General features: G+C 45.2%; 1 protein-coding gene across 1 annotated transcript; it reads left to right on the top strand.

Moving 5' to 3' along the window:
• Window positions 1-4637: 4637 nt before the first annotated feature.
• On the top strand, window positions 4638-19965 carry LOC135903574 (carboxylesterase 1E-like). Its single transcript, XM_065433900.2, has 5 exons — window positions 4638-4889; window positions 5976-7591; window positions 10685-10857; window positions 11646-11800; window positions 19125-19965. Exons 1-5 carry the CDS (start codon window positions 4717-4719, stop codon window positions 19327-19329), a joined length of 2322 nt encoding a protein of 773 aa, XP_065289972.2. The 5' UTR covers window positions 4638-4716; the 3' UTR covers window positions 19330-19965.
• Window positions 19966-21056: the final 1091 nt, after the last annotated feature.

Below are 21056 nucleotides of genomic sequence, written 5' to 3'. Positions count from 1 at the left end.
GCTTTAAGCTTGTGTTTAGCGGGCGGGACTCAGAGCGCCTTTGGGCGTATGCCAGCAGAGGAGTCATTAGACTATAACAAGGCGAAGAAAATTTTATTGCAAAGATTTAGGTTGACCGCAGAATGGTTCCTGGAGAAGTTTGTCATGTAAGCCTGAAGATTCACAAACAGACAAGCAGTTTGCATGTCGTTTAACAAATTATTTCGAGAGGTGGATAGAGCTGTCTGAGACGGACAAAACGTATGAAGGGGTTCGCGACAAAGTCGTGGGTGAACGATTTCTTGCCAGGTGTAGCAGCAGTTTGGCGATATTCGTTAAAGAGAGAAAACTACAAACTGTGGAGCAGATGGCAGAACAAATAGACCAGTTCGTAGAGGCACAATGATTGAGAAATTTGGGAAAGGCAGACAAAGATGCGCACACGACAGCAGTAGGAAAGATGAAGAACCAGGGGCAAATGAGTAGACAAAGGGGACCCCAGCAATTTTTTCTATGTAACCGGTTGGATCGTTTGGCGGTGAATTGCCGAGTGAGATGTAATCGTCACGAAACCCAGGTGGTTTGCCAGTTGTGCCAAAAGAAAGGTCACAAGGCAGACGAATGCAGGACTGGATCCGTGGGTAAGACGGTATGCATAATGAGGTGAAGAGAGGAGGGACATAGAGAGCGGGACATGCCTGTAGTGGAAGGCGAGGCACAAGGACACAAATCTACAGTCTTGAGAGACACGGGAGCCAATACCATGTCAGTAAGGAGGAGTCTAGTACTACCAGAAAGCATGACCGGGTACTTTAAACCAGTAATATTTGTAGACAAGTCTATTAAATATCTGCCAGAGGCACGGATTCAAATATCGACACTCTTTTATACAGGGCTGGTCACAGCTAGATGTGTGGAGGACCTCTTTCACGATTTGATTGTGGGAAATGTACCTGGGGTGAGGAAGGCAAACGACCTAGACCCAAGTTGGAAGAGGATAGGGAAGGACGTGGAAGTGAAAGAACATTCAGAAGCGCAAAAAGAAGGGATGCAAGAGACACACGTAGCGGCTGCAGCACGAACACGAGCAAGCAGTAGTGGCAGAACAAGCAGTAGTGCAAGCCGCCGGGGAAACGGCGCCGCGGTAGCTCAATTGGTAGAGCATCGCACGCGAAATGTGAAGGTTGTGGGATCGTTCCCCACCTGCGGCAAGTTGTTTTTTGATCAACTTTCATTTCTATTAATTATCGTTTCTTTACTTCATTTATTAGGCACAAGTAATTTCCCATATGTTGTCCTTGGTGTCATTCTTTGTTGGATTCTTATGATATCACAAAATGAACAATGCATTTCATAATAGTGAGAGCTTGAACGACTTCATCAGTTTATCAAGTCAAGGGAAACGTTCATTCGCGGTTTTACGCGTTAACATCCGCAATATCCGTAGGCACTGGAATGAATTCCTTGGCATCACACAAAATACCGATGCTATCGTTGATGCGTTTGTACTAACTGAAATTAACATTCATGAAGAGCTCATTTCTTCTTTCAAACTACCCAATTATTCTAGTTTCGCGCTAACGCGTCGCGTCAGTAGGGGTGGTGCTGTAATGGCTTTTGTACATGAACGATATGTGACGTCATTTGTGCTATCAAGGTCCACCTCAGCCGAATGCCTGGCGTTGCATATTTCCTTGCGAGATGTGCTATCAAGGTCCACCTCAGCCGAATGCGTGGCATTGCATATTTCCTTGCGACATACAGATATGACCCTACTTAGAATTTATGGACCACCCTCCAAAAATGCAAACGTTTTTTTACATGAACTGGATGCGTTTTCTCTGTCTTTGCCTTCAACCTCACTCTTTTGTCTGGCAGGCGATGTTAACATAAACACTTTATCACTGTCGCGCCCGATTGTTTGCGATTACATAAATGTGTTAGCTAAATCGGGGATTCTTCTGACTATCTGTTCTTGTACAAGAGAAGAATACCTTGGAAACAAGCATGCGACGTCATGCGTCGGTCACATCAACGTTCGAGCCCCGTTTCATCACGTTGATTCGGCTGTAATCAAGCACAAACTGGCTGACCACTATTTTGTGGGCTGCCATATTTATGTGCCCATGCCTTAAAAAGTATCATCCAACCAGTTCCAGGTATCAAACTTCGACACAGCCAAATTCGATAGTTTGGTTAATGCTTTTGACTGGAATACACATATGGAAGGGGCAACCGAACAAAATGCTTACACTAAATTTGTTAATGTTCTTGGCACATTTAAATACAGGGCATGGAAAGCCATAAAAATTAAAAGAAAACGCAATACTAACTTGTCTTGGCTTACACCAAGGATTCTTAAGGTGATAAAAGAGAAATATAAATAGTGGGAAAAATATAAGAACTAGCCTAACAACAACGCTCTGAGGAATTTATACAAGGTTCATAGAGATAAGGTAACTGAGTTACTTCAGCCTGAGAAGCGCTCATATTACAGTAAATCATTTTACGAAAATAGGCAGAACCCTCGAACAATGTGGTCGACGATTAATCAAATATTCGGTCGCCATAAAACCCAATCAGGCGACGTTTTTGGCAAACATTTCGATAATTTGGAATCTGCTGTTACTTATTTCAATGTTCACTTCGCCAAAGCATCGTCGATTACTCAGCCAGCTCACACTCATGGTTCCGATAATATTCTTAGTTCAGAGTCCTCTGCATTACTTCCTTTCATCACTACTTGCGATCTGCACAGCATATTATTCAGCCTTAAACAAAAGAAGCCACCTGGTTTAGATGGCATATCAATGTACGAGCTGCAACGTAACTTTCCCGTTCTAGAAAATATGCATTTATTTATGCTGAACGGCGACATTGAACGCGGTTTTCTTCCAGATAAGCTAAAAATTGCAGTTTTTAAACCATAACGCAAGAAACGGCTCTTTTAAACAGGTTGACAGCTACAGGCCGATTTCAATTTTACCCGCAATCAGTCAAATTCTGGAAAAACACTTATCTAGAGTGATGACTGGCTTTCTGCAAAAAAAAAAGAAAACAATTTATTGTCAACTTCTCAATTTGTCTTCATTACTGGGAAGGGGACTGTGGTACTTTTGGAACAATTTAGCTGATTTAATCTTCTCTGCTTTCGATAACAACGAGGTAGTAACGGCTGTTTTCCTGGATGCAAGCAAAGCTTGTGACTCCGTAGGGCACACATTACTTTTGCACAAACTACATCTCTTGGGATTTCGGGGGCAATTTAACAAATTATTATTTACTATTTTTTTAATCGCTCACAGCTAGGTACTCAAGATAGGGGATCACGTTAGTTAGAAAGTTTTCTTAAAATCTGGCGTCCCGCAGGGATCCATGTTATATCCACTACTATTTAACGTTTATGTAAATGATCTGTCTAGAGTTACATCCCAATGACAAATGTTTCAATACGCCGATGACACTGTTCTTTTTACCAAAAACTCTGCTTTCATTTCATCGGTTGCAATGCTACAAAGTGACATTATGTCTGTCATGGACCGGTTTTCTAGAAACTCTATCACTATTAACAAACAAAAAACAAAACTGCCTTGTTTCCACAATCCACATAGACGAATTGATCCCACTCTCCCAATCTTTCTTCATGGTTCACGATGTACCAATTGTCAATGCTCTCCTCTCCTACCATCGCCGAATTTAAAGTACATGGGAATTATCTTCGACTCCGATATGACATGGAATAGTGACTTATCTCTTCTCTGTAATAAACTTTGGGCGTTATCATGTACTCTTCACAACAGCCGCTTCATCGTCCCCTTTTCTGTGCGCAAGATAATCATTCATGCCCTTGGTTACAGTATCCTGATATAAGGTACAACAGTATTTTATCATTGTTCTTTCACGTGGCGTTCAAAAATAAACTGTATGTTAATATCACTGCTACGAAATGTGGCCTATAATGTTAACATTCCCGGTGGTACTAACTTGTTTTCAGCTATACAGTTGCCTTCCCTTGACGCATAATTTTTCAGACAGTTATTTGCCGTCATCGCTGGAATAGTGATTTTGTGTTTCCTTTTGTGCCCACAAGACCACTCGGGCGTCATCCCATGTTTTGTACACCCCGATGTTATACGCGGTTGGGACGTTTTCTGCGAAATTGTTATCTTCCCGATACATTTAATTCCATGCCCACGGAGATTTTTTTACATTTCATCGAAACGTGCCCTGAAATTGTATTCAAGGGAAAACTCATCTGACACTGCTTGATGTCTGTTTGTTTTCAGTATTTCTTCGTGTAGCATTGGACCCCAATTTACTGCCTCCTCTATCCTTTTTTTTCCTCACTCTTGTAGTTTATTGCGTCCCTGAAACTGACTGCCGAGTACAGCCCGACAAGTCTCATTGGCTTGGGCTGACCCGTTTTGTATGTGATGCTTTTACGACAAATGATGCATTTATTATTATTATTATTATTATTATTATTATTATTATTATTATTATTATTATTATTATTATTATTATTATAAGCCATGTTTTACCGACAATACCAATCCTACATCCTTATTAATGTATACGCTGCCACCCTCACGTAATCCTGACGTGAGCGTTAGTCGAAGATGCATGCAGGATGCACGAACAAGAAGAAGAAGCAGAAGAAGAGTATTTAGGTCAGGGTGATCTGAGGCCAGAACGCTGTTGTTGCTGTTGATCTTTTGAGACAACAAAAATAACAACATGCCAGTGTCAGAATCGACACAACGTATTGTGCCTGTCGGCGTTGACCGAGCAATTTTTCCAGAGGCCGAAGCCGTGGCCATGTCCATTTGGCTGTCATCTGACGCCGAATCCTCCAGGAGAGTGCTACACGCTCTGCACAGCAAGAGCCATTCGTGGAGAAGCCTCATGAGGTAGGCAACTGCACAGGATAGAAGGAACTATGCAGCAATGCGCAGATACAGGCCATTCACACGAAACTTGAGAGCTCTTACTAATTAGAGGCGGCCTGCTGGAGTGGCGCGGAGTAGATAAGGCACAAGATACTTAACGGCTAGACGCATTGCTTAAAGGCGTAAAAAGGAACAGATGAGCGAGATGAAAATAGACAAGGTGATGCGCATTTTTAATCCTTTAAGCAGCGCGTCTATAGCAAGACCCCGTTGCAGCACTATACGTACTGCATTAGGGTATTATCTATTAAGTAGGGTAACGAGACTGGTTAATCGGAGAAGTCAACAGTTACATAAAAAAACAAGTGGTAATAGAAACTTTTATATTAGTAGACAACATGCTGTTTCATCTTTTGTTCATGTTTGTGAAAAAGAAAACGGAAAAAGAGTGTAAGAAAAGGTAGGCAACAAGCCACAACCGAGACTTGGTTCGTGATAGGCTAAATGAATAAACTAGCGCAGACGAAAACTCAACACGAGCAGAGCCAAATGTCACATCATTTTTTGCGTGGGTTTGATTTTGAAAATACGATGAACGAAGTCGCGCTACATTGAAACCAACAATAGTTGAAATGCCCAAGTTCCACTGGATCCATCAAGATCAGCCTTTGACGAAGTCATTTAGAGCTCACTCACTGCAATGACCGAAATGCTTAGGCTTTAGGCTGTTAGTGCCACCAACAGCCATGGCGGCGGATGCGTGAATGGCTATGCAACCACCACCGGTTGGTTCGAAACCAAGCGGTGGCTCGTTGCCTGCCTTTTCTTACACTTACGTTCCATTTTAAATTATTACGATTACGAACAAAGTGTGTATTCACGCCCTCCCTAAAATAAAAGAAAGAAATTAAATGCAAGTAAGCTTATTATGGTTCCAGCGAAAGTCTGAATCAATCATCTGTATCAGTAATTACTTTGCTCATTCAAACCCCTCATTATTCGGAATTATTTCGCGAGACGGTGGTTAATGTTGATACTTTGCCATATTTACTCTAAACGTCCCCTTTAATAAACGAGGCTCCTGCTTCTGTTACCCGATTTCTGCAGGTCTGCGTCCTGGATGTGGTTTGCCATGTTCTTGTTTCTCTTTACTACGACTCTATTGGCTATGTTCGCCTGGAAACGTCTCAGCAACGGCACCGCTAACAATGAAGAAAACCCTAACGACGCCGACAGCAATAGCGCCTTCCTTGTTTCTGTCCTCAACGAGAGCCAACTGCAAGCCCTAAGTACTATCTTTCCATCAGGGATAAGCGCACGCAAGCGAAGACCGACTAGCTCTTCGGCGCCAAAAGGAATTAACGTCTCCGATGACACGTACGAGCGTCTCCCTAAAAGCCACTGGACGGAAACGGCGCCAGCACCTCGCGACGAAAATACCTCCAGTTCGGACTCAATCTCGACTTCGAGAAGGATATTTAGTTCGTATTTTATCACGACAACCTCTCCTGACGGCGTGTCCCTTAACTCGGACCCCACGACATGCGCAGACCAAGAACCACTGGTGAGAATCGCCGTCAACAAGGCAGAAGCGGTTTCCGCGACTCGTTCGCGCGACGTCGTCTTCGTGAATACCACTAAAGGCGCCGTCATCGGGAGAAAACGGAAGATCCACGGCACAGACGTGGCCGCTTTCCTCGGCATACCATACGCTGCGAACACGGGCGGCTCGAACCGCTTCTCTGCTCCGCAGCCCGCCGACGGGTGGGACGTCGCTCTGGACGCATCGAAAGTGCGAGCGCCCTGCTATCGCTTGCCGGAGCCCCGTTTAGACGAGCATTCTCGCAGTGCCGAGCGCGGAGACGGCAGCAGCCACGCTCCGCCATTGCCGTCCGAAGATTGCCTGCACGTTAACGTGTGGGCGCCCATGTGTAACAACTCGTACTGCACGGGGCTCACAGTGCTTGTCTTTATTCACGGCGGAGGCCTTCGCGCGGGCGGGAACGCGGACCGTCTGCACGAAGGCGCAGTTCTGGCAGCTCAGGGCCAAGTTGTCGTAGTCGTGCCAAACTACCGCCTTGGTGTGCTGGGGTTTCCCAGCAGAGACATAGTTGGTGCCGCCCGGAACCCGGGACTACTGGATCTCGCGATGGCACTCGGCTGGGTGCGCGAGAGCATAGCCGCCTTTGGTGGAAGCGCAGAGAATGTCGTCCTGTTCGGCAGCGGGTGGGGCTCTTACTTGGCCGGCCTATTCCTGGTCTCACCGAAGCTCAGGAGCTACTTCGCCACGTTCAGGATCATCCTCGGCAGCGGATCGCCCCTGCTCAAGTCTAGCCATGAGCAGCAGACCGAAGAACACTGGAACGGCTTTCTCGGCGCCGCGGGCTGCGCTGACACTGACCAGAGTGCTACGCTGGAGTGTCTGCGAAACGCGACAGCTGCGAGCCTCGCCGTGGCACAAGACCAGTTCCCGGGCGCTGTCGGAGTGCTGTTTCCCGATGACTTTGTGCTGCCGGAGCAGCCTGCGGAGTTCGTAGCTGAAGTCCGCACGTACTCGCCGGCCGAAGTGCTCTTGACTAATGTCGTTTCGGAAGGACGGGCCGAATACCAGCGCCTTCTCGAAAATAAGTCGGGTGCCATTGACTTTAGCGTCGAGAACCTAATGAGTGTGGTTGGACTCTCCGCTTCTCAACTTGCCTACCACAACCATGTGGAATTGCAAGGTAAATGTTTACTCTTTTGTTTGTTCTTTATACAAATACATCTGTCTCTTACCTCTGTATTCAGAAACGAGCCTCGGCTTGAAACTCTACCTGGACGCCATATCATAGAGCACAACATTAGACGCCGAGAGCACCCTGTTACGAAATGTTTGCTAAGAAATTCCCCTGGGGTGCGCTGCCACCCACTTTCTTGAGCAGGTGGGCTGTCGAGCGGACGAACGTTCTGGAATACGGGGTTCAGTATTTCAAGCTTAGATAATTCAAATAAACCTCAATACTTTTCTTAGTTCGCTATGTTTGCAAACGTATTGAAACCAGTAATTTCAAGTAGGTCAAACTAGGAATATGGTTAATTCGAACTTGTGGGCTTCTTAAGATGCTGAAAATGGGGCGAGGAACGACTGATGAGAGCACAGCTGCAAGACACGAATAGTCAGAACGCGCCTACACTTTGTTTTGATGCTGATATTTATGTTGAAGGCGCTACTACGAAATGACGTCACAGAATTGGTCGTGGCGAAAGCATGTCTCTCAGAGGGACAACCATTTGTAAACCCGTTCCAGTCAGTTCTAATTAGCGTCTACGCATCTGCACGTGTAAAAGGACGCGGTGCCTCTTTAGGACTTCACTTTATTATGTTTTTCTCATTCAATAAAAATTGGTTATCCATAGAAGCTTGAACTCCTCACAAATATTTGCCAAACCCTGTTGAACGTGGCCCGCATGAGGAAGCTTTTTTCCCTTTTGTATCTTTCACCAAGGATTCTGGATACTTCGAATTCAACAATGTCAAGATAGCCCTTTTAGATAAGTTTCACGAGTTCTATTTTTCTACACCCACGCGAAAGGCTTCAGAGTGGTCCCACGTATCGCCCTAGACATGCTTCAACAGTCCATTTTTCTATTTTAAATGACGTGAAATATGTTTATATGCCACGAAGCGCAATGCAAGATTCCAAAAGACGGACGTCAGGTTTATCAGTATGTACTACGAATTATTTCAGCTTTCATGCAGTCTACTTCCAGCGTTACGCCATGGCTCGCTCACGGTATAAAAACAGACCATGAAGTGGTTGGCAAGATCAGCGTTTTCATTAAGCACTATACAGCTTCATAACAATGCGAGAAAATTATTCATGTGTGTCAGTTTTGAATTCGAGATAGTGGCGTTCTGTTGTTGCAATAGCGCGTCACATCATATAGCCAAGCCTCTGGCGTACTGGGTAGACACCGTTGTGTTAGGATATACGTCATGAACGATGGGGAATGCAGCAGTGTAATTCATGTTGTGTGATGACATACGCAGTGATTTAACGGAAGAAATGCGTGCGTATAGCAATAGCTTAATGAATTCTCGCACAGTGACAGGGGATCTTACCATGTCTCAGAGCCACACAAAGACAAAGAAAATTTTCCTAGTCCTCATTTAAGACCAACAAGTCTACCAGCAGAATCACCCTTGCCATATCCAGCAACCACAGAAGGAGCCAGTCTCCCGCTTGAATGCCACACAGCCGTAATTTCTGATATAACATAATTGTTTGCACATACAATGTGTGTGCATGTCATAGTATTGTACTGCTAAACAATTTGCAGTTCAGCCCGAAAGGCGTAGCACCGATTGCGATAGCAAATTAGTGGATAGCTGTACGAAGTAAGGATAATAGTTTGATCGGCCGCATAAACTTGTAAACATTCGCTTGCTAACTAAATTAACAATCATAGAATATGTGAACGTGACACAACGAGGACGTAGAAAGAAACAGACACACGGAGGCAGCGCTGCCGTTGTGTGTCTGGTTCTTTCTACGTCCTTGTTCAGTCGCGCTTACACATTCTATCATGAATCCAAACCAACTAGCACGTCAACGTGTTTTAACTAAATTAACCAGCACGGTGTCACGCGCGCGCGCATATAAACATGAATACATCTCGGTCAATGAGCGCGGAAACTCGCTGTGAAAATTCTGGAGTTAGGAATCGCAGCAGCAGCCGCGAGCCAATTGACCTCCGTGCATCTGTCGCTTTAGCTCGAATGCATCACCGAAGGCACAGCGCATACGAAGCTACCGGCATTACGCGCACTCTACAAACATCGCAGATCGCTTTGAAGATGAGGCTCGCGCGGGCGTGCACTTTAGCCACGTCGCAGGCCGCCTTCAAGACACACGAGCGCCGGCAACGTATTTCTATGGCTCCCGCTAAAGGCGTATGGCGCCCGCGATTCGCGTGGCCAACGCCGTAGTAGACGCCGCGGTTGTCTCCACTCTGTGCGGAGCGGCGGTCGAGGACACCGAGGCACCCTAGCAGCCGCCGGAGAAGAACGCCCGTCCTCCTTCGCTTCACTACCCTTCCTCCCGCGCCACAGGAGAGGGCACGCATCCGGGCCGCGTTCCTCGCTGGCGCACGCTAGATTGAACCGCGTTCGCCGGCTTATCCTCACACGCTTTCACTCATACGAAGCCTCACGGTGAAGGCGATGGCAAAATTGCGCGTGGAGTGTCTATATAATTGCTATCGCAATAAACGGTATTGTCGCATTCTAATTGTGTGATTTTTGCCGGTGACCGTTTTTCACCGAGTTATCACTGCCGTCAAGTTATCCCTCGGCGCGAAACGCGCCTACTATATCCAGAATTTATTTTGTTGCCGCTGATTTTATTGCGAAATAGTCTTGTTTAATCAAGTGCGTGCGCTGTGCGAAATACTATTGTACATTCTAAAATGTGCGCCAGCACCAATGATCACTCTGGAACGTACGCTGGTACACTGATACAGATATACATAACCGACGGACTTGACCAGTGAGATCAGATTTGACGACCGACGGACGTGATCGCAGCTATCGTTGTGATTTGAGTGTTCCTCACCTTTCTGGCCACAATTTCACCAAATAAGAGCTTAGATTCTTAGACCACACGTCTGGCAGTGTTTGCTTGCTCACCGTCACCGCAACCTGACACTACGGAGTAAGGGAGGAAGACCAACCCTCCTATAACTTACGAAAACACAAGGAACGGAAGTCGCTGCGCGCGGTGAAAGTAGGTTCGAGGCGAGTCTAAGATCGCATTTTGTGGAACGCAACGTTTCAGCTGCGGTGAGCAACCTGTACAAGGAACACGGCACAGGGCGCGGCAGCGTGGGCGCCGAGTTCCTGGGTGACGTGCGGTACAACTGCCCGTCCGTGCTGTTCGCGAAGAGACTGTGCAGGGGCCGGGCGCGCGTTGTGCATTTGCTGATCGCCGAGCCGGCTGCCGCCGGACATGCAAGTGTCACTTTCTCCTCTTCTATCGAGTACTCCTAAACGACATCCCCACAAAGACAACTTAGGGAACTCGATCTGTAAGTGATTATTGTTAAGGAAAATGAAGACACTGTGCGCTTCGCCGTGACTGCCTTTCTAGCGAGAACACCTCAACAGCACTGCGCAAGGGCAAGGGTTTGAATAGAGAGGAGGGTAACTTGGCTTAGCATGGCAACATGCGTATGCTAACACGCTCACAACACGTGTCTAAGTTTATAAAACTACCTATAATGTAATCACCTATATAACGTAGGAAATTTAGAAACAGCGGATACCAACGGAGCGTGCGCTGTCCACCTAACCGAGGTATATAACACATGTTATTCAGCATTATCAACAAGTAATGGTGATAATTATAAATAATATATTTGCTGCTACCTTTCAGCTGGCAACATAACGCATTTGTACCTAGTGCGCATGCGAAGCAGTAATTTTGAGGACGAATTCAAGCAACATAAACGAGCAGTATACAAATAGTTGTCTTCGTATAATAATGAATCATTTCTGAGGTATTACGTGCCAAAGCCACGATCTGATTATGAGGCACGTAGTGGTGGGGGACGCCGGACTAATTCTGACCACACGGGGTTCTTTAACGCGCACCCAATGCGCGGTACACGGGTGTTTTTGCATTTTGCTCCCATCGAAATTCGGTCGCCGCAGCCAGGATTTGACGCCGCGAGTTTGTGTTTACCTGTGTCCATGTTGACCGTTCTTATCGCACCCCCCCCCCCCCCACCCCTCCGCAGATGAGAAATGCAACTCACGGCGATGACGTGCCCTTGGTTTTCGGCGCGCCCATCGCGAGCGTCGTTCGGGAGGGGACGGCGTCTTCTGCCGCCGGAGGAGACGTGGCCTACTCTCGAAGGGTCATCTCCATTTGGACAGACTTCGCCAGGAAAGGGTGCGAGAACGACTCTGCTGTCAACGGCACAGAACTTGACGCGACTAATACGTGCTGCTGGGCCACAGTTGGTTCATGACCCAAGCTTAATATGGCGAAATAATAGCCATGGACGCACGTACGCGCGCATGTCTCTCCTGTCCGTCTCATCTATGCCTTATTTTTGGCCTGTTGATGATTGATAATGTTTTATGGCACAATGGCATCTAGGCCAAAGAGCTCCATGGACTTCGCATTTAATGTCGACCGGGGTTAGGAGAGCTAAATGTGGGGATCTTATTTGAACGAAGCTGGACTGACACGGCTGAAATAAGAGTTTTCTAAAATAGGTGTGTAGGGTCTATGTGGACCGTGAAGTTTAATATAAACGTCATATATGTTAGTAAAGCGAAATAAATAGATAATGTATTATGCCAGAACAAAATGACGGAAAATAAAAACGAAGGTGCGGTGTGAGTGGACGAAGTCAGGCATCCCTATTTATTTACTCTTGCCTTGGCAGGGTAATACGAAACTGCTAGCGACTACTAGAATAATTTCTGCTACCCAATGCTTCCATAAGGAGGACAAGGCTTCAGGTTAGGTTAAAAGAATGTTTCTTAAAAAGTCGATGTCTCTTAAAGAAATGAACAATCTGTTAAAGGAAAACCTAGACTCATCTGAAAGGAAGTGAGCAGGGTGCAAAGTGGGGTACCTTCGCTGTCTTTCTGTGCCTGGGCAACATAACATTATATGCAGTACAGAAAAAAGGCTCTCCACATCTGATAAATATTGGTGGTGCTCTACCTGTTACGTACCTGATTGGATATACCACCGTACTTCGTTCAAAGCTTGAATATGCCTCATTTATATGGAACCCGCACCAAAGGCATCTTATTAACAAATTAGAATCTTTTGACAACAGGACAGCGCGATTTATTACAGGCAACTATTCACAACAGTCAAGCATCATCAAAATAAAACATGACCTAGGACTCATCCCATTGCAGACTACAAGAAAGATATCTCGGCTAACTTTCTTCCATCAGCTTTTTCATCACCCAAATATCTTCTCTCAGGCACACATCTTACCAGCCAAAGGAAATTCCCACACATGGATCATGAATTTAAGGTAGAACAACCATTTGCACGTACTAAACTATTGCAGTTTTCATGTCTGCACTTAGCGATTTCGGAATGGAATCATCTCCCAAGTAATATAGCCGAAACAACTGATCATATTATATTCAAACAAGCACTTAATGAAACATTCGGAAATTAATAACATTAACATTTCTTCCTGTATTTCTTCAGATGTCAGATGATGCAAGATTATTGTTTGCATAATGTAAGAATTATTGGCGTATGATGTTGCCGAATGAGAAGTGATGTAAAGGTTGCATAACATGTAGGACATCATATAAGAATATTCTACTTACGTGCACATTGCCTTATACCTTTGTATATCAATTGTTCTCTCTACCCCCGCACCTCACCCCCCCCCCCCCCTATGTAATTACCAAGCTGCGCCTTTAGGGTAAATAAATGAAAAAAAAATGACTGCCGTCAGACTATTCAGTTGCAGAATGTGTTACATAAATGAAGACCCCAGAGGAGGTCACAGAGCACGAATATGTAAGGGGACCTCTTGTTAATTAGTGCACAATAGTAATGACAATATTCAGAACAGGGTAATACGAGTGAGACACAAAAAATAGCAAAAGCAGAAAATACAAAAACAAGAAATACAATAAAATTTCATAAATAAAAATATATATCAATGACTTTGGGCAACAATGCTCTAACATACAAAAGAATAATAGAGATTATGCTGATAGAACAAGAAGAATACAACAAAATAAAGATATATAATATTTACAAAGGATATTTAAAGAAATGAAAAGGACATACAGAACATCACTAACATCTAGTATGTCATGGAAGCACAACTCAGAACTTAGTACGTAAGTGTTCGGGTGAGAAAGGTGATGAAGAAAAAAAAATCAAACATCAATTAAAAAAAGAAAAAGAAAACTTCCTTTTTAAAAGATAGAAATGGTTTGACGTGAGTCGGGAGGCGACTCCAAAATGACATGCTAGGAAAGTGGATTGGTTGTGTGTCGCAGTTAGTTTGAATTAAAGGTAAAATTATGATTGAAAGCAAATCGTTGCATTATCGTTAACGAGCTGGAATCCCCTTAGTATGTTGCGCGGCAAGAGGTCATGAAGAGATCGATACAAAATGATTACAAGATGAAATATGTACAGCTGAGCCATTGCTAATATTCGGCATTTGCGAAGTAGTTGAGAGGCACTGCAACGAAGAGAACTGCAAGTGAGAATACTGGTTGTTTGATTTTGAATGTGTTGTAATGAAGTTATATAAGCGTAGGATACGTACTACCCCATGTCGCAATACAACAGGCAAAATGACCATGAACAAAAGCAAAATAAAGCGTTAGCAATGATGGGGTAGTAATATAATGTCACGCTTTTAGCTTTAATTTTATTTCATGAGCTGTTTTACGGAGCAAACTAACGATGTGAACTGTGTACTTGATATGAGAGTCTGGTGGGACGCCGAGAAATGAGCATTGATTAACTGCGCAAATGGAGTGAGATTTGATGGTTACTGCCGGCGTATATGAGAGACTTTTCTGATCGGAATGGAAGATAAGAATGTGGTTTTGGACGGGTTAATTTCGAGGGAGTTACAGCTGCTCAAGTGTGTTATTTAGGTAAGTGTTGAGTCTAGTTGTAAGGGAACCAATAGACCGGCCAAAAGCAAGTATGGCAGAGTCTTCTGCATGTAGAACTAGTTCAGCATGAGTTAAAGAATTAGGGAGATCATTAATATAGATAACAAATAGAAGTGGCCCGAGAATCGACCCCTGGGGTACATCTCTCTGAGAGGATAAGTGATTTGTTGGATTAATATAAGCAGCTTCTGCGTGTTACATAAATAGCTTTTAAAGGGGCTTAGTGCGGGACCAACAATAGCGATAGAATTAAGTTTATCAAAAAGAATGCAGTGAGCTACGGTGTCAAACGCTTTGGTTAGATTGAGTTACTTGAGTTCATCTTGAGACCAGATGAGACTTGAGACCAGACTGCAGAAGACGGCGGCGGGCAGAGCCATCCTCCACCGGACCGGAACGGCAACGGAGCTCCGTGCCCTCGATGGGCAACGATCACTCCCGCCTGAGGTCAGAGGCAAAATCAAGGCGAACCCGATACCGAAGCACATGAGCCATGAACTCCATGAAGGACGACGCAAGGCTCGCGTCGACAGACAGCGCCGACAATTCAAGGGTGACCCGTACGTAACGTACGTGGACGTGGCGGCGTACCCTGTAGGGGGCCTCTTTGCGGTAGCCGCCGTGAACGGAAGAGACAACTCCTTGACCCTCGCGGCCTCCGTAAGGGCAGAGACCCCAGCTGCGGCTGAGACCATAGCCGCGGCACTGGTAATAAAGCAAGAAGACAGGGTAGGCAGGGAAGTCCATGTCGTTACCGACTCGCAACAGGCCTGCCGTAACTTTACCAATGGACGAACACCGCTGCTGGCGGCTCAGATTCTAGGCCCGAGGCTGCAAGAATACCATCAAATCACGTGGACGCCGGGCCACGCGGGTCTGGAGGGGAACGAGAGGGCGAACGCCCTAGCTCGAGCGCTAATCAACCGAGCGGGGCAAGACGAATCGTCTCATCAATCCCCACCATTTACCTTCATGCCCCTGCCGTCCAATTACTGCGACCGACTCGAGATCCAGCGACTCAACCGCAGGATTTATCCTCCGCCTCACAGAAAGCTCAGCACTGAAGATGCCGTAGCTCTCCGACTTATTCAGACAAACACATTTCCTAACCTACACAAATACAGCAAAATGTTCCCACATACATATCGCGGCATCTGCCCCTGGTGCGACGACACACGCCCTACACTCTTCCACATCTCGTGGGGGTGCGGGGGCAAACCTCAACACTTAAAGACGCCTAGCACGCAATTTGAGCGGTGGGAGGTACAGCTGACCGGCGATACCCTGGCGGGTCAAGAAGCTCTCGTCCAGCAAGTACGTCGAGCAGCCATGGCCAGTGGAGTCCTGGAATGAGGACACCACCCACTCGACCTCAAGAGCAACCACCTCGATGGTTCTAATAAATGTTTTTTCTCTCTCTCTCTCTCTTTGGTTAGATCGATGAATACAGCCCCAGCATAGTCGCGTTTATCGATGGCCTGTTTAATTTTGTCAGTAAAAGATACAACTGCCAGGTTAGTAGAGAAGCCGGCTATAAACCCGCATTGTTTAGGTGAGAACAAATTGAATTTAGATAGATAATTATTTAACAGTTTTTATTATGCATTTTCTATTACCTTACTGAAGAAGGTAATAGAAAAATCTCCATCCTTACTTAAAGGATGGAGATTGATCGATAGCTAGAAGGACTGGTTCTGTCCCTATTTTTATGTACCAGGATTAATTTTGCCTTTTCAGTTGCTCTGGAAATGTTCCAGTCCTGAATATTAGATTGATGATATGTGAAAGAGGACCAGATATAAGATGCGCTATCATTCTTAAACTTGCGTAATGAATCTCATCACCCTCTGCACTGGATACCTTTAGATGATTCATAATGTTTAGGAGTTAATTCGGGTCTGTAGGAAAAAGGTAAAAAGATTGTGAGGAACGTTGAAGTTATGCTCGAGGAGTGTGAGAATGACTGTAACTGTACTTGATGTTCAAGTACAGTTATGTACTGTACTTGACTGTACTTATAACTACACTTGACTGTACTTGACTTACTTATAACTGTACTTGACGTTCACAGCTGCTCAAATTCCATGACCTAAAATTTATCTGAACGTCGCCGACATAGACTGTGTAGGAAATTGTTGGTGGGAGTGTGGTGCAGAGAGAGTTCATTTTTATTAGAAAAAGAGTAAAGCTTAAAACAGCTTAGAGCTCCTGCTTGCGCGATTCCGTGTTCCTGCGTGAATATTCTTAACAATGAATTACCGACCCTGACGCGAAATTTTATTTCCGAGAGATAGTCATGAATCACGTATAACATATTACCAGATATTCCATGTGATGACAGATCAAGAACTATACCGTAACGCGAAGACATGTCATATGCCTTCTCAAGATAAAAAAAATACTGAGAGGAAATATTGCTTGTGCACAAACGCATCGGGAATATATGTGTCCAGAAGCACAAGGCTATCTGTTGTATACTTCTTACCAGCTCGAAAGCCTGTTTGTCGCTGATATAGTGTGTCATTGTATTATAGGAAAAACATAAGACGAAGATTGATAATCTTTTCGAGTACTTTACACAAGCAGCTCGTCAAAGCTAATAGTCTATAATTTATTACGAAAGTAGGGTCTTCTCCGGGTTTGAGGATGGAAATAACTATGGCTTCTCTCCATGTAGGGGAGGCGGCCTGTAGCAAAAAGTGCATTAAACAAGCCACAGAAACAATCTATCATACTTTCAGGTAGCATTTTCACCATACTATATGTTATTCCATCCGCCCTAGGTGCGGAGTTTTTGCACGAATCTAGAGCAATCTTTAGCTCCTGCATAGAAAAAGGCTGGTTGTTAGCATGTGCAGTTGCTTCCCGAGTAGATATTCGATTTGACACCCCGACCTTTCCATGCCTTGAAAAATTTTGCGTTTAATGCTGTGAGCTAGATACAAACTAAAAGTACTCCCCAAATGTATCGACCTGTTATTCCAATGTGTTTAAGAGTTTAGTAAGAAGTGGAAGATGAATAAATGTATTCGCTTTGAGCCTCTTCGCTCTGTTATAGACTTCTTTTGTATCTGTATAAGAGTTGAAAGTGATATGACCTCGACCGGGTGAGGTGAGCCTTCACCGCAAGAATCAGGAGACGGCAATGAAGGAGAGCATCCCGATGATGAAAAATAGAAAGAATGTATTCCCTTCAGCGGTACATAGTTGTGACTATAACAGAGTCCCGAGCGGTTCTTCCCAACAAGGGGGCCAGGATGGCCTTTAATAACCCTTCGAGTACAGCCATTGCAATAGGTGGAGAGGTCCCCACCGAAAAGGTGATTCACTTGTGGTCTTGTGGTAGTCGAAGTCTGCTTCGGGTAGCGCCCATGGAGGTGTCAGTGCCTGCGCATTGAGCGCAGTCTTATGTCCCCTTGTCAAGTTGTGAAGTCGACGGCCTCCTCACATTCCTGGCCTACTGGTTACCCCTGTCAGCTCAGAACGTGGAAGTGGCCGTAGGGGTGACGATGGAACGTCCCTCTACGCCCCCCCCCCCCTCCCTCTAGCGAACTGGAGCGTTTCCCATACTTGAGAGGTCGAATTACAGGCCGATCACAACAACAGATGAGAGCTAATTGGTCCAGCTCGTTCTTTTCTCATCGCGGCGGATGCGTCTGCGTTTGCCTTCCATCGTTTCTCCGTTGTAGGGCAGCGGGAGAATATACTCCGAGACTTGTTTTGTTTCTTTTTCGCTTCTTCACAATCGGAGTTCCACCAAGGCTTTGATGAAGTTCTTCCGCTAAACGACTGAGGAATTGATTCTTGTGCGACATGAAGGAAGTGCTCGGTGACATATGTACACATTTCTTCCACCCCCAACTGGCTAATTTTTATTTCTCGTAGAAGTAACGGCCACCTCATCGAGTAATTTGGATCAAGGGTTAGAATTGTGCTATCTGCCACAGGCAATATTTAAAAAAAATTGGTGCAGCTAAAAGAAACACCCCTGTATATAGATTTCTGGACAGTGAGTACGAGAGTACGAGAATTTTTTTCATTCCTTAAGGCATTGGCGCTTAGGGCATACCACATGAACTCCGCTAAACATCCTGTTCTTTGGTTAGCCCGGCGGTCGCAGGTAACGTATAGCCAGTATACTTTTACCAAGAGTGCTTTAGGAATCCTGTAGGGTCCACTTTCTAATACCAAGGATAGCCACATGGCAGTGGTTTCTTTCCCGCATTAGGGGACGGCCCACGAAGTTATTTGTTTTGTCCTATAGGCCCATCAAAGTGTGCCGAAAGATTTGTGCACAGACCGCGCTTCCGTTGTGTGGTCCACAACCAGACCAAATCACCAGCTTCATATAGGTAACGGGTTGGCGGCGGCTGTCGTATATCGCCTTTGATGTATCCTGCGAAGATAGCGTGCGCAGACGAGCAAGCTTACGAGCCTCTTCGGCTTCACTGTCGTGGGACTCATGACAGTGAGTCCCAGCTATAGAACCATCGTGTCAGTAGTCGACAAAGGGAGGCATACAATATTGTTTTGGCGCTTATTTTCTAGTGCTTCATGTGCATAATCGACAGATGATTCGGGCGCAGGTTCCAGGCCTTGTCGGCAGAGTTTCCGGCATTTTGCGATCCCGAAACCAACGGCACGTCTTCGGTGTTGTTCCACGATCGCGTCATTCGAACGAGGGGCTGGAAGCAGCGGCAGTGCGACTTCCTCAACCGGCACATGATGTACCACGCGACGCGAACGCTGGGGCCTTTGGCTTCGCTGCAACGTCACCGTGACCGCGAGTGACTCCGTCACAGCACAGCACCGCTGGACCCACATCTGCCGGCCGGCGCAGTTTTGGCGATCTTAACTGCGATGAACTGGAATCGCAACTTGGAAGCATCGCTTGTGCATACACGAGTCGCGCAGAACGTTCGGGTGTCCATGCGCTGTGTCAGTCGGCCGCTTTCCGATACCAAACGCCTTTTTTCTTTTTTTTTCTCATTTCGTTTCTCTTGAACGCGCGATATATGTAAGAGCAGCACAGACAATTAAGAACGCACTAAGGTCGTTGTTTCTTTTTTGCTTCTCCTGAACACGTGACATATGTAAAGGCAGTATATACAATTCGCGCATTTAGCCTAACTCTGGAATCAACATGCCACACCAAGATTTTATTTCTTTGACTTTTATCGGCTGCTGAATCTGATCTTCCACGACACAACAAGTGACGCTTCAGTGCCAGCCAAGCAATAACGCCGCGCTTCAAATTGCTATTCGTGTTTTTGTTTTCAGACGACGTTGTTTCCCGCTCAATACGACTGGCTTCGGCCATCTAGCGCCATCTGCGAAATAATTCAGTCAGTTCAGCGGAAGGCAGTTCCATTTTCACCTACTGATCGTCGCTGCAGAGTCGAAATCAATAAAACTCATTTGCATGAATACAAACGAACGCGACTGCACCAGAAAAAGTTGCTTTCAGCTTACCGCGTCTTCTCGGTACGGAGACGTACATGGACGTACCGAGATGCCCCACACAAAAGCGGCCGCGTGAGCTCTTGAATTTCGCCGCTCCATGGCGTATTCAATTTCCGGCTACGTGCCTTGTTATTATTACTGCGCACGAGAGTCCACAGCCCTCAATTTACCAAGGTAAAGAGTTATCATGGATGAAAGGGCGGAAATTGAAGCTAGTTGGTCCTACATGTTGATTTTTAGAGCACTACAAAAACAACAAGGACACAGAAAAGAACACGCAAAATACACGAAGACAAAGCAAGAGTGGTAAAAAATAATAGAGGTGAACAAGAAACTGCAACGCAGTAATCACCGAGGCATCGTAAGTGCTACATAGATCAGAAAGGAGGGGAATAGAAGAAAGGGTCACGTCCATTTCGCTGCATTCCGTAGCTAGGTTGTTTTTAAAGGCTTTTGTAACTTACCTTGCTTTCGACCCCGCAGAAAATGCGGAACTTGACATGGAAATGTTAAAAACGACGTACAGCTAGCCCAACTAGCCCAAGCAACCACCCTAGTGGAAATGTGAATGAATGAATAAATAAATAAATAAATAAATAAATAAGTTTTCCTGCTCTGGAGTATAGTGACATTACACAACGTATTTGACACTTTTGCGCGTGCGTGTGCATGTGTGTATGTGCGTGTGCGTATGTGCGTGTGTGTGCGTGCGTGTGTGTGTGCGTGTGCATGTGTGTGCGTGCGTGCGTATATGTGTGTGTTTCTTCAAGTGTTACTCGCGCAAGAAAGTGAATACTATCTAAAGAAATCGTTAAGGCACAGTTATATTTTATTATCAGCGGAATAACTTTATATATTTACCTCTGAAAACTACGTTGCTACTTTTTTTATTTTGCGATATTTAAGTTACTTTGTTCATCCAGGCGCTGACAGTTATGCCTATTGGGGCTGTGGCGGGCTGAATATTTTACCATGTATTTATTTTGACGTAGTAAATTTATTATTATTATTATTATTATTATTATTATTATTATTATTATTATTATTATTATTAT

The sequence above is a fragment of the Dermacentor albipictus genome, chromosome 1 (genome assembly GCF_038994185.2).
Source record: "Dermacentor albipictus isolate Rhodes 1998 colony chromosome 1, USDA_Dalb.pri_finalv2, whole genome shotgun sequence".
Classification (NCBI taxonomy): Eukaryota; Metazoa; Arthropoda; class Arachnida; order Ixodida; family Ixodidae; genus Dermacentor; species Dermacentor albipictus.
Note: the sequence above shows the minus strand (reverse complement) of the source record. Positions and strands in the feature narration are given on the sequence as shown.